The 12,668-nt window shown below is 37.1% G+C and overlaps 1 protein-coding gene across 1 annotated transcript in view; it reads left to right on the top strand.

Moving 5' to 3' along the window:
• Positions 1 to 12,668, top strand: part of LOC150110251 (uncharacterized) — a 653,148-nt gene that overhangs the window by 206,267 nt on the left and 434,213 nt on the right. The window contains exon 7 of the mRNA XM_090398596.1: positions 1,133 to 1,464. Within this exon, the coding sequence (XP_090254722.1) occupies positions 1,133 to 1,464 (332 nt within the window). The remainder of the gene's footprint in view (positions 1 to 1,132; positions 1,465 to 12,668) is intronic.

Below are 12,668 nucleotides of genomic sequence, written 5' to 3' on the forward strand. Positions count from 1 at the left end.
AAGGTAGGTGTGAGATGGATGAATAAAGAAGAAGCATAAGAGAAGTGGAAATAACCAATTCCATGAGAGCTACAAAGACCAGGCAAGGCAAGTGATGGTTGGTGAGGGTAGCTAAAGAGAGGTAGAAACAGCAGTTAGCTAATGAAGCCAAAAAGAATCCTAAGGAGCTCTTTTGATATGTAGCCAGCAAAAGAAAGAATGATTATGGAAGAATGACATTGATTGGAGAAAATGTTATAAAGACAGCAGTTGCAGAATATGTGGTGGAGATACTTACTGAGCAGTTTAAAGGTCTTTCAATCTTGTGAATGTGACTTCATGGAGAGATTGAGAGCAGTGGATGATGGGGAGGAGAGACTGGTGCTCCACTGGTGGGGGGGGGGGGGTTAGGACTAGAACTTTTTGCTTGGAGAGTGGCAAATAACTGGAATAATTTGCCAGAGTCTGTTGTGGATGAAATGACTGTTTTTGAGTTCAAAGCAAAGTATAATAGATACTGCACAAATCTTGGATAGTGCTTAGTATGATGTTTAGGGCCTCCCTTGATAAGTCTAAAGTCTCTATGGAGTAGCTCATAATAAAAAGAATAATAATTAACAAATTAATAAATATAATTATTATTCTTATTCAGTAATGGTGATATTTCATTTGGAAGGTGCTACTTTATTTCTGTGTTAAAGAATATTTCAGTTTTCTCCCTCTCCCAAATATAGTTCCATGCATTTATAATAAAATAAAATAAATGAAATTTATAATAAAATAGTGTGGTCAATACTGCTTACTAGTTTTAATTTGCAAATAAAATAATGCCGTTATAAAGTTTTCATCATAGTTACTCCTTATATATTGACTGATGTCAGTTTTTTCAATTAATTAATTAAATTAACTTTTATCCTGAGTATCTTAAAGAAACTTAATTTCCATGTTTTATTAGACATAGATGTGAAGTTCTTTGTTTAATAAGACATGGATGTAAAGATGTGAAGTTCTTTGTTATTACAAATTTCATGATATAATGTTTCATTCTGATTAGTTGGTTGAAAATTATAATAATTGCTGTTGTTTATTAAAATCTGTATTTATTTGATACTCTTGATGCATTCTAAGTCATTTTTGTTATGTCAATTTTTAGATTAAACTCACCATATCCATTGCACTCGCCCACAGTGCATCACAGTAGAAGTTATACAGATATACCTTCACTGTCTGCTTCTCCTCAGCTTGAAAGAATGCATTATCGCTATCCTCATCCACACACATATCTTCCTTCTCCTCCACAGCATTTTTCCCACTCAATGGTTCATCTTAATTGTCCACAGTGCCTCTCAGGTTCATGGAGTAATCTTGCTGCACCCACACCTCCATATGGACACTGGAACACTATACGACATCCACATCCTCATCTCAATATAGACCATGCAAAACATGGTCAAAGGCATGTGTCAAATCAAGTTGCACATCCAGGTAATTAAAGCTGTTCATATATCTATTGTGCAAATTATAAGATGATTGTTTTGCTTCATATTTCATGACTAGCATTAGTATAATCAATCTTTCTCTTGCTGTTATGTATGAAGAAAAGGATAACAGCAAGAGAAGGAACAGAAAATAATAAAAAATAATCTGATTGGATTGTTTATGATATAGGTTTTTTTTTTTCACTTTAAAAATTAGAGATCACAAAACTTATAACAGAACAGTGCTATGTGCAGGCAAGTGGTTAAGGAACAGAAGGAATCTATTAACAGTCCTCTTGAAAAGCTAGAGGTTGTATTCGTTTGGATAAACAGTATGGGGAAAGGTTGTTCAAAAGAACAGAGGTAGATAGAATAAAGGTAGGTGGTGAGAAGTTTATTTGATACTTTTGGAGTTGAACTGTATATGTTGATCAGTGACTTTACATGATCAGAGAAAAGTGCATGAATTCTAGTTGCCAGTTTGGTGGAGCAACCCATGAAAAGCATAAAAAAAAATATAATGCAGAAACAGAACATTTGCGAAAAACTTATGTGAGGGAGTCTGTAAGAGAGGGGTCATCTATTAGTCATTAGGCAGACTGTTCTCTTTTACATAGAATCAAGAATTCTTAAGGAGATTTTGGATGCACCTTCCCTGAATTTGAGAACTTCTAAGGTCAGTGGTATTTGGAATTTATAATGTGTTTATAATGTAAAGAGTTGAGCAGGAGAAACATAGTATTTTGAATGAAAAAGAATACCATTTTTTTTTGGAGACTGTGGGGGCTATGGATGTTATGATTATTATTATTATTTTGGTAACTTCGATGGACTCAACAGACTTGTCGTGGATGGCTTACTCAACCAGCAACATGTCTATCATAATGAGCTTTGTAGTTATATAATACACTACCTACATTCACAATGCACTCCGGCAATGCATTCCACTCACTAACAACTCTTCACATAAAAAATCTACTCCTCTTACCTTCTTCATCACATCTTTATACAACTTCCAGGGATAGCCCCTCATTGTTTCTATCATAACATTCACTCTTTTTATAATTCCTTCTGTATTAATCTGATAGAATTGCTTTACTAATTTGAAGGTCTCTCTCATATCTCCTCTTATCCACCAAGTTCTGTAATCCACATGCCCTCAAATGCTCTTCATAACCAACACTCCAGAGTCCAGATCATTTTAGTCATTCATCTTTGTACCTGCTCTAGTATTTCTAGATCACAATGAAAACTAGGTGATCAAATTTGAGCACAACAGTCCATATGTGGTCTGACCAAAACCTTATATAAAGGCACCACCACCACCACCTCCTTATCCTTACGTATCAATGTACTTTTTATCATAGCCACAATACGATGTACAGTCTTTGCAACACTTACGATGTGCCCTTGGAACTTCAGCACTCTGTGTACCACCACTCCAAGATCTCGAATCTCATCTACTTTCTGAAGTACAGCTTCACTAATACAGTACATAGTCTTTTATTTCTGTATACCAAAGTAACACCTTGCATTTATTAATATTAAAACTTTAACCTCACTCATTTATCCAAGCTAAAAGTCTGTTCAAATCTTCCTGTAGAGAATTAACATCAACACTACTCCTGATAATTCTACCGAACTTTGCATCATCAGCAAACGTTTGAAGATCCGCAGTCAATCCACATGAAATATCATTAACAAATAAGTTAAACAGTACAGGCCCAAGAACAGAACCCTGAGGAATGCCACTGGTCACCTTCTATTTCTGAAACTCTGCTCCATCACACAAAACTTGATGGATTGAAGATTGGCCGAAAGCCAATCTTCAATCCATCTAACCATCTGCAGTCTATTATCTAATCCCATCTTCTGTAACTTATGCACATCTGTCATGTGGTAATCTATCAAATGTTTCTGCAAAGTCCAAAAAAATCACTATATATGAATCTCACTTATCCAACATGTTCGTCACCTTATCATAAAACATAAGCAGACTGCTAAAACAAGACTCCTGTTCTTCACAAACCCATGCTGAGCATCATAGAGAATGTTATGTCTATCAACCCTGTCCTGTATCTATTCCTAACCAATTTTTTCAACATTTGGATTAGAATTGCAGATTTACAGACCTGTCTATAATTGGAAACTTCTGTTCTCAAACTATGCTTTTGGAGAGGTATTATTTTGCCACCTTTCCATTCCTTAGGCACCTTTCCCACTGCAAGACTTTCATTAAATAAACTGGTAAAGGGCATGTCTAACTCTTTTATGGGATATATTTATGCCAAGATAAGCTAGATGTCAAAGTCAGCTTAAGCAGGGAAAACTGATCTTGACTGGAAATTGCCTTATCAAATTAAGAGTTTCCTCTTATTTTGATAGATCCTCCATAGCTCAGTTAGTATAGATGAAGCCCTTTAGTCCGAAAGACCTGGGTTCAATTCCCTCCCAAGACAAGAGGAACCTTTATCTGGTCTCTTTCAACTAAAGGTGAATTAGCTGGTCTCATGCGGAGGTAGAGTTTTTCTTTCACCCGGAAACTTGGATTTTTTCGTCCCCTAGAACAGGCGAACAGGCAAATCGGCCCATGAATGCATCCCAGCCATATGCCAGTTCTGAGGCTGGATAATTGGGGGGGGGGGGGGGGAACAATGGTGAACTACCCTGTAAAACTCTCACCAGGAATACCTTGTGGGCAATGCCTATAAAGTCACCTATGGTAGGAAATGACTGAAAAGAGAAAACCAAACAACCAGGCTTATTTTGATAATGTTCCAGCTTCCAGATGGATCAAGTAGAATTATCCATCCTGGATAATTCTACTTGATCTATCAAAACCTAGTCCTATTAAAACCTATCAAAACCTAGTCAAAACTTAGTCAAAACTACTATCAAAACCTAGTCCTATTAAAACAGGACTAGGTTTTGATAGCACTGAAATTGACCAGATTATCTTCACCACACTTGAGAATGGTGAGGAGATTAGTGTTTAAGACATTGGTTATGTGAAATCTTGATGTCTGAGTCATTTGAGTATTACAGGGTTTCTTGAATGAAGAAGAGAAATTGAGTGTATTATCATCACCAAAACTATGAATGATATTTGAAGTTAGAGAGAGAGAGAGAGATCATTGATAGAAGAGGAGAAAGAGCATTTCTATGGGTGACCACTTTTTCTCTCCATTCCTGCCATGTATAAAGCTCTTCTGCATCATTATGAAACCTTTTATAAAAGTTCTTTGGATCCTCTTCACTTTTCCTTCATTCCAATAGAATCCTGACAACTAGATCTGTATATACAATAAGGAAGAATGATAGGTATTAAGTCAAACGAAGTCTTGCTATAGCAGTTGACTTGCATTTTGTGATAAAGTGACAAACATGCTGGATAAGAGAGACCATATATGGTGCATAAGCACAATCATAGGAAACAGAGGAATAGTTTATTATAATGTACAGTTAAGTGTACCAAATCTTTATTGAGATTTTTCAGTACTTTCTTATAATGAGTAAGGTTGTTGTAATGGTGAGATTCTTGATATAGTGAGATTCGACTGTAGAGTGATATACTGGGACCACATGGCCAGTTTGAAAAGATGTGATGGATAATAGATGAATCAGATGAATAGATTTTTTTTTATATTAATCTCATATACAATAGTACAGAAAGTTAAGGAGAAAGAAAGAACTAATTGACATTGAATTTGAATACCTGTAGATTGTATTCTGTAGGAATTAAGTAAGAGAATAGACTATTTCTAATCACAACAGTTGAAGGAATGAATGAATGAAGAAGAAAATTGTTCTGTAAGCATATTGAATAGGTGCTGCACATGTTTTACAAGATATAGAAGAGAGTTGGGGAATTATTTATGTGAATTCATATTAATAGTGACCAAGGAAATATGTGCAGAAAATGCAAGCAGCGGAAATTTAACTTCTGTGTGAAAGTGAATTGGTAAGAGATGGTTCATTAACCTAATTGTTCTCTTTACTGAGACAAGCATTTTTAGGGTGCTCTTAGAACTCCTCCCCAAATTCAAGAAGTGCTCAAAGGTAGGATTTAGTTGTCGTTTGTATTGAATTCATATTATTATTATTATTACTATCATCAACAGATCTTCATGGAATCAAGAGACTCATCGTGGGAGATCCCACTCTCACATGTACTGCTCATCATACATTGACTCAACTATTCACTGTCTCTGCACTCCCCACACTTTCAGGCAATGCATTCCAATCACCCACCACACTCCATTCAAAAAAATCTACTCCTACCCACTTACACACACACCCTCCTTATACAGCTTCCAAGGATGGCCTCTTGTTCTCCTCCGGTCTCCAAACATTCTATGTAAAATCTCATCCATATTAATCTGGTAATTATCCCTTATCAACTATATGCCTCAATCATGTCATCCCTCTTCTTTCTATCCACAAGGCTCTGCAGTTTGCATTCTCTCAATCTGCCCTCATACTTCACATTCCAGAGACCAGAAACTAACTTAGTCAGTTGTCTCTGAACCCTTTTGAAAACCAGGTGACCAAACCTGTGCACAGTAATCCATATGCGACCTGATCAAAGCCTTGTACAATGGAATCATAACATCCTTATTTATAAATGTCAATGTTCTCTGCATCATTCTCATAATCCAATGTATTGTTCTCACAATTTTAAGAAAATGTCCATGAAATTTTAAGTCCCTATTCACCATCACCCCAGATCTTTCATCTTCTTCACTTCCTCTATGATATCCCCACCAATCCTATCCATCTTTGTTTCCTAAATTTTAAAATATTACACTTTGCTACATTAAAACTGACATCCCCATTACACTTCATCATTCAGACAGTCTATTCAGGTCCTCTTACAAAACTACAACAATGCACTACTTTTCGTAACTCTCCCCCGAACTTTGCAAACAATATCACCATTTAAGCCCCTTCCAATGTCATTTGCATATAAATGACATTGGTGGTACAAACACTGGATCTTTCTCAAAGCTCCACAAGAAAAAATATAATGGTGTAAGGTCACAGGAATGCAGTGGGTCATGATATAGGCACACCTCTACCAATCCATCTGTCTGGAAAAATGGGTATCAAGGTACAACCTTATGTCTGTCACATAATGAGCAGGTGCTCTAGCTTGCTGGAAATATAAACGTCTGTCATGGTCATTGTTGTCTAATTGTGGTATTAGGTACCCTTGTAGCATGTCAAAAGTGTGATAAGAAAAATAAGAGTATGATCGTGAGTGTAAACAAAATGAAAGAGCGAATGTTGTACGGAGATTCTTTAGTAAGAAGTGTGATAAATGAGGGTTTAACTAAACCGTACCAACCTGGTGCAAACATTAAGGATGTAAATGAGTCTATTAGGGTGCAAAAGCAGAGGGTGAAAGAACTGATAGTAGTAGCAGGAACGAATGATTTGAAAGGAGACAAAAATGGCTATGAGAGAGAATTTTAAGGAATTACTTGAGGTAGCAAAAGAGAAGAGTGAGAGAGTTAGGATGGTGAATCTGTTGCCATGGTATCACAGTGAAGAATATAGAAAGAGGGCCATAATTGCTAATGACTTTATGCACAGATTATGCAGGAGGAGTGGTGTGGAATTTGTGGATGTGTGGAGTGAGTTTGGGTGAAAGGATTTATATAAGATGGATGGTTTGCATTTGAATGGATTTGGTGTACAGAGACTTGAAAAGGTGTTGTTGAATGAATGAAGTGGATGTGCAGAATCAGGGAAACTAGAGTTATTAAGGGGTGGGGGGGTAGATATGCAGACTTTAGGGAGACAGTTGAGTGTATGAATGTGTAATATGCGTGAGCGAGTAGGAAGGACAACAATCAGAATGGGACAGTTAGTATAAGGCATCAAAATAGGGATGGGACAAATGGGCTTCTGCAATTCATGTATACTAATGCCAGAAGTATTAGGAACAAGAAGGAAGAATTTTTGGCCTTGGTTTGGCACTTCCAGGCCACAGGTTATTGGCATTAGTGAACCATGGCTGACAGAAGATGATATAGCTAGTGGGATTGAATGTGAGGGGTATAATGTGTTCAGGAGTGACAGGGAGAATAAAATGGGGGGAGGAGTGTTATCGATGATAGCTGATGAGCTGCAGCCAAGGAGAATAGAAGTTAAACTGCAGGATAGAGAAAAGAGCACATTTGAGGCTATTTGGTGTGAGATTGAGGCTAACAGAACAAAATATACAATTGGGTGCTGCTATAGACCAGGTGATGGAATAGATGGTGGAGATAGTATGCATAAGCAAATAGAAGAAATAAGTGGAAAGAGGATACTTATTATGGGAGATTTCAACTATGGTAACATTGATTGGAAGGAGGAGAGGACACATGTGAGGAAAGAATTGGATTTTATGCAGAAAATGTAATGTAATGGAAAATACTAGGGTTCAGAGAGTGCTTGACATAGTAATTGCATCTGAGAATTTGGCTGTAACGAATATGACCACGTTGCCACTAACTGGTGAGAGTGATCATAGGATCTTGACTTGAGAGGTGGCTAAAGGTGAGATTTTACAATTAAGACAGGGTACATGTGGAATTATCAGGCTGGTAAGTATGACCAGCTTAGGAGTTTGATTGGTTCAGTGCTATGGCATGTAAAACTGCAAGAGCTGGATGTTGATAGTGCATGGGAGGCGGTTAAGAATTGTTTGCAAGAGGCAATGGCTAACTGTATACCTAGAGTCCGAATAATAAATCAAGTAAGGGTTAAATGGATGAATAACACCATTAAGCTTGAGCTGAAAAAAAAAAAAAAGAAACAACTGTGGAAGGAATTTAAGGAGAACGGTGACCCACAGGCACATGAACAGTATAAAGCTCAGGCCAGAAGGGCAACGAGTGTGGTAAGAAAAGCAAAAGCGGATTATGAAAAAACATTAGCCATGCAAGCTAAAGAGAATCCCAAACAGTTTTTTCGATATGTTGCAAGTAAAAGAAAAATGTATGTGGCAGAATGATTTTAAAGAATGCCGATGGTAGGGAGGTAACCGAATCAGCTGATATAGTGGAATTACTGAGCGAGCACTTTGCAAGAGTATATCATCCAGGTGGTGACATTGCAGGAATGAAGGAACCAACAGCTTATATGGGAATTGTGGTGAATGAAGTGGAGGTGAGTAGTCTATTGCAAAACCTCAATGTCAATACATCTGTGGGATTGGATGGTATACCAGCTCGTGTCATACATGAAGTGGCTAAAGAATTGTCAGTGCCCTTGACCATTTTGTTTAATTTGAGTCTCGGGTCTGGGTTAGTTCCAAAGGGGTGGAAAGAGGGGAAAATAGTTCCACTGCATAATGGAAGTTCCAGGACTGCTGTTGTAAATTACCGACCTATCAGCATACCCGGTGAACCGCCTCGGCTGGCGGACTAAACTAAGTGAGGGTATCATCAACAAAAAATGCTGTAAATAGGGAATTCACCCTTTATGTGCATGAAGTCCGGAATGGTCAAGATGGCAGAAGAATAAACACTGACTGATCAAGGGCATGACAGCAAGATGTGCAGCACATCAAGGGCACACTCCTGACATCTAAGGGACTTGTGGCCAGCTGTCATGGAAGTGATCAGAGCCTCACCACGTATTTATCCATTGACAACCATGAAACACACCATGTCACAATATGAAGTTAGAGATGTGGTTGAGACCCCTGCAACTCAGCTCTTATAGCTAAAGTGAAGAAGAGCTTGAAACCGGGAATTGTAAGACAAGAACTACTAAGATAGTGTATGAAGATAATATCCCAAACCATCCAGGGAGGATATTCTCAGATGTCCCTTGTCTGAAAACCAGGAGCAATCTCTTGAAAATAATAATATGGAACGTTAGAACACTCTACGAGGCAGGCAAATTAGATAACCTACTCCAGGAATTAGAAGTGATGAAGGCCAATATTGCAGGTATCAGTGAAGTGAGGTGGACAGATACAGGCATAATAAGAAGAAAAAATCACACTATAATCTACTCTGACAGTGACTTACACCTTAATGGAATAGCACTTGTCCTAAGTAATAGAATTGCAAAATCTCTACAGGGATATTGGCCCATAAATGACAGAATCATAACAGTCAAAATAACTGCACAACCATTCAACCTGTATATTATCCAAGCATATGCGCCAACTCAAGATCACCCAGATTAAGAGTCAGAACAATTTTATGAAGACATCCAAACTGCAATCTCAGTGCTAAGTCAGATGATGTTATTATAATGATGGGCAACCTAAATGCAAAAGTAGAATCAGAAAAAATCTCATTTTTCATGGGAAACCAAGGGCTTGGAATCAGAAATGAAAGAGGTGAAAGATTAATTCAATTCTGTGAAACCAATGACCTAATAATTGCCAACACACTGTTTAAACATCAGCCCAGAAGACTATATACCTGGAAAAGCCCTGGGACATTTTTAGAAACCAAATTGACTATATAATAATAAGCAAACGATTCCGAAATGCAATAACACAAACAAAAACATATCCTGGAGCAGACATAGGATCGGACCACAACCCAGTGATTGCAAAAATCAAAATAAAACTTAAGATACCAAGCCAACCATTCATAAGAGAAACTTATAATTCAGACTCACTTAACAATCAAGAAATTAAAGACTGCTTTATAAAAGAATTCACAAAATCCCTTAACAAGTCTGACACCACAACTCACACAGAAAATAGAACACCAATTGATGAAATTAACATGAACTGGCAAACATTCAAGAATAACATCAATGAAGCAGCCAAAAATACACTCCCACAATTAAAAAGGAAAAGGAATAAACTTTGGATGAATGAAAAAATACTGACGTTGATGGAACAAAGAAAAAAGTTAAAGAACAAACCTGAATATAAAAGCAGAATAAAGAAATAAACAAAAGAATGCAGGAAAGCCAAAGAGGAATGGATTAAATATAAATGTATAGATATAGAAAACCTTGATAGAAAACACAGAAGCAGAGAAATGCATGAAAAGATCAGAGAAATGACAAGCAGAACAAATACAGCAAACCATGCAAGTGTCATTAGAGACTCAAGAGACCATATTCTAATGGATAAAAAAAGATATCATGGAAAGATGGATTGAATGCACAAGGAAATTATATGAACAACAAAGAAATGATATTCCTGAACAGACTGATTTAGAAGGACCATCCATTTTACTCTATGAAGTTGAAAATGCCATCAGAAAACTAAAACCACAAAAAACTGCAGGAATAGATAACATCTTGGCAGAATGCTTGAGGGCTGTCGATGAAGGAGGACTGAAATTTCTAACAAAATTATGCAATAAAATATATGAGACTGGATTTCTACCCAAAGATATTAATCACTCAATTTTCGTTCCAATTCCCAAAAAAACAAAAGCTACAAGATGTGAAGAATTCAGGACAATCACCCTCATCAGTCAAGTATCAAAAGTCCTCCTATACGTTATTCTTGAAAGAAATAAAAGAAAAATAAACATAGAAATAAATGATACACAAAGTGGCTTCAAGGAAAATGTAGGTACAAGAGAAGGTATTTTCAACGTCAGAACTATCATAGAAAGATATTTAGAAAAACAAAAAGATGTGTACCTCTGCTTTATAGATTACAAAAAGGCATTCGACAATGTCCAACATGAACAATTAATTGAAATCCTTTCAAAAATAGGCATGGATGGAAAAGACATTAGGCTATTAACTAATCTTTACTGGGAACAGACTGCATCTTTGATAATAAATAGAGACCTCTGAAGAATTCCCAGTTCAGAAAGGTGTGAGACAAGGCTGTGTCTTTTCTCCGATTCTCTTTAACCTGTACACAGAAGAAATATTTAATAAAATTAGTAACCTCAAAGTAGAATCACTGTAGAGGGGGCAGAAACATTAATAACCTAAGAGATGCAGATGACACGGCTCTTCTAGCTGAAAACAAATATGACCTCAAAACTCTTATAGATGAAACCCTCAAGTATAGCAAACAGTATGGCCTCAGTTTCAACTTTAAAGACAAAAATCATGATAATTTCAAGAGAAAAGAAAATTCCAAAAATATGCATTAATATAAAAGGAAATAAATTAGAACAGGTGCAAAAATACATATACATCAGACACTTGATCACAGAAAAAGGATTGAAATTGCAAGGTCAACTTTCAACAGGATGAAATATTATGAGAATATCATGGAAAGACAAAATGACAAATGAAGAGGTACTAGATGTCAGGCATAAACAGGAGCCTGATGAAAGAAATTAAAAAGAGAAAAGTCAGATATTTTGGACATATTAAATACTGCCTACAAAGGACACTTCTCGAAGGAACTGTTGAGGGAAACAGGAAGGCAAAGACTGAAGTGGATGAAAAATACAGAAGACTGGACCTATCTCTCATATGAGGAATGCAGCAGAGAGGCACAGAATATGACGTGGTGGAGACACATGGTAGTCAATCTTCTGGAGGGAGAAGACACATGAGAGGACAAGATCAACATATCAGGAATCGTTGTCAAGGTCTTAGAGAAAATAGTAAAGAGAAAAATGCAGGATTGGATAGATGAAAATGGGATACTGTATGGGGGGACAGCATGGTTTTGTGAAGGGTAGATCATGCCTCAGTAACTTGCTCACTTTTATAACACATTGACGGCTGAACTGGACAAGGGTAATGGGTTTACAGTGATTCTACTGAACCTTGCTAAGGCCTTTGACAGGATACTACATGGAATTCTAATCAGTAAACTGCAGCATATGGGGATGGATATAGGGTTGGTGAGATGGATAGGAGGGTGGTTGATGGAGAGATATCAGAGAGTAGTTTATTCAGGAGTAGAGTCCAAAAGACGGCCTGTGACTAGTGGTGTGCTGCAGGATTCTGTTCTTGGACCACTTCTGTTCAATTTGTTCATTAACGATATAGGAAAGGATCTGAAAGGAACTGTTCATTTGTTTGCTGATGATGCAATGCTGGGTAGAGCAATAGTCAATGCACATGATGTCAATTTGCAGGATGATTTGGATAGTTTGAAGGATTGGGCTAAAGAGAATAAGCTGCCAATTTAATGTGGCAAAATGTAAGGTTATGCATTTTGGGGTGAAAAGATTAGCAGCAGTATATCACATTAGTGGAACTGTACTCCAGGAGATTGACGAGGCCAGGGATTTGGGAGTGTTGGTGGATAGGGAGTTGAAG

The sequence above is a fragment of the Typopeltis vanoorti genome, chromosome 1 (genome assembly GCF_054136105.1).
Source record: "Typopeltis vanoorti isolate ZY-2024b chromosome 1, IOZ_Tvanoo_1.0, whole genome shotgun sequence".
Classification (NCBI taxonomy): Eukaryota; Metazoa; Arthropoda; class Arachnida; order Uropygi; family Thelyphonidae; genus Typopeltis; species Typopeltis vanoorti.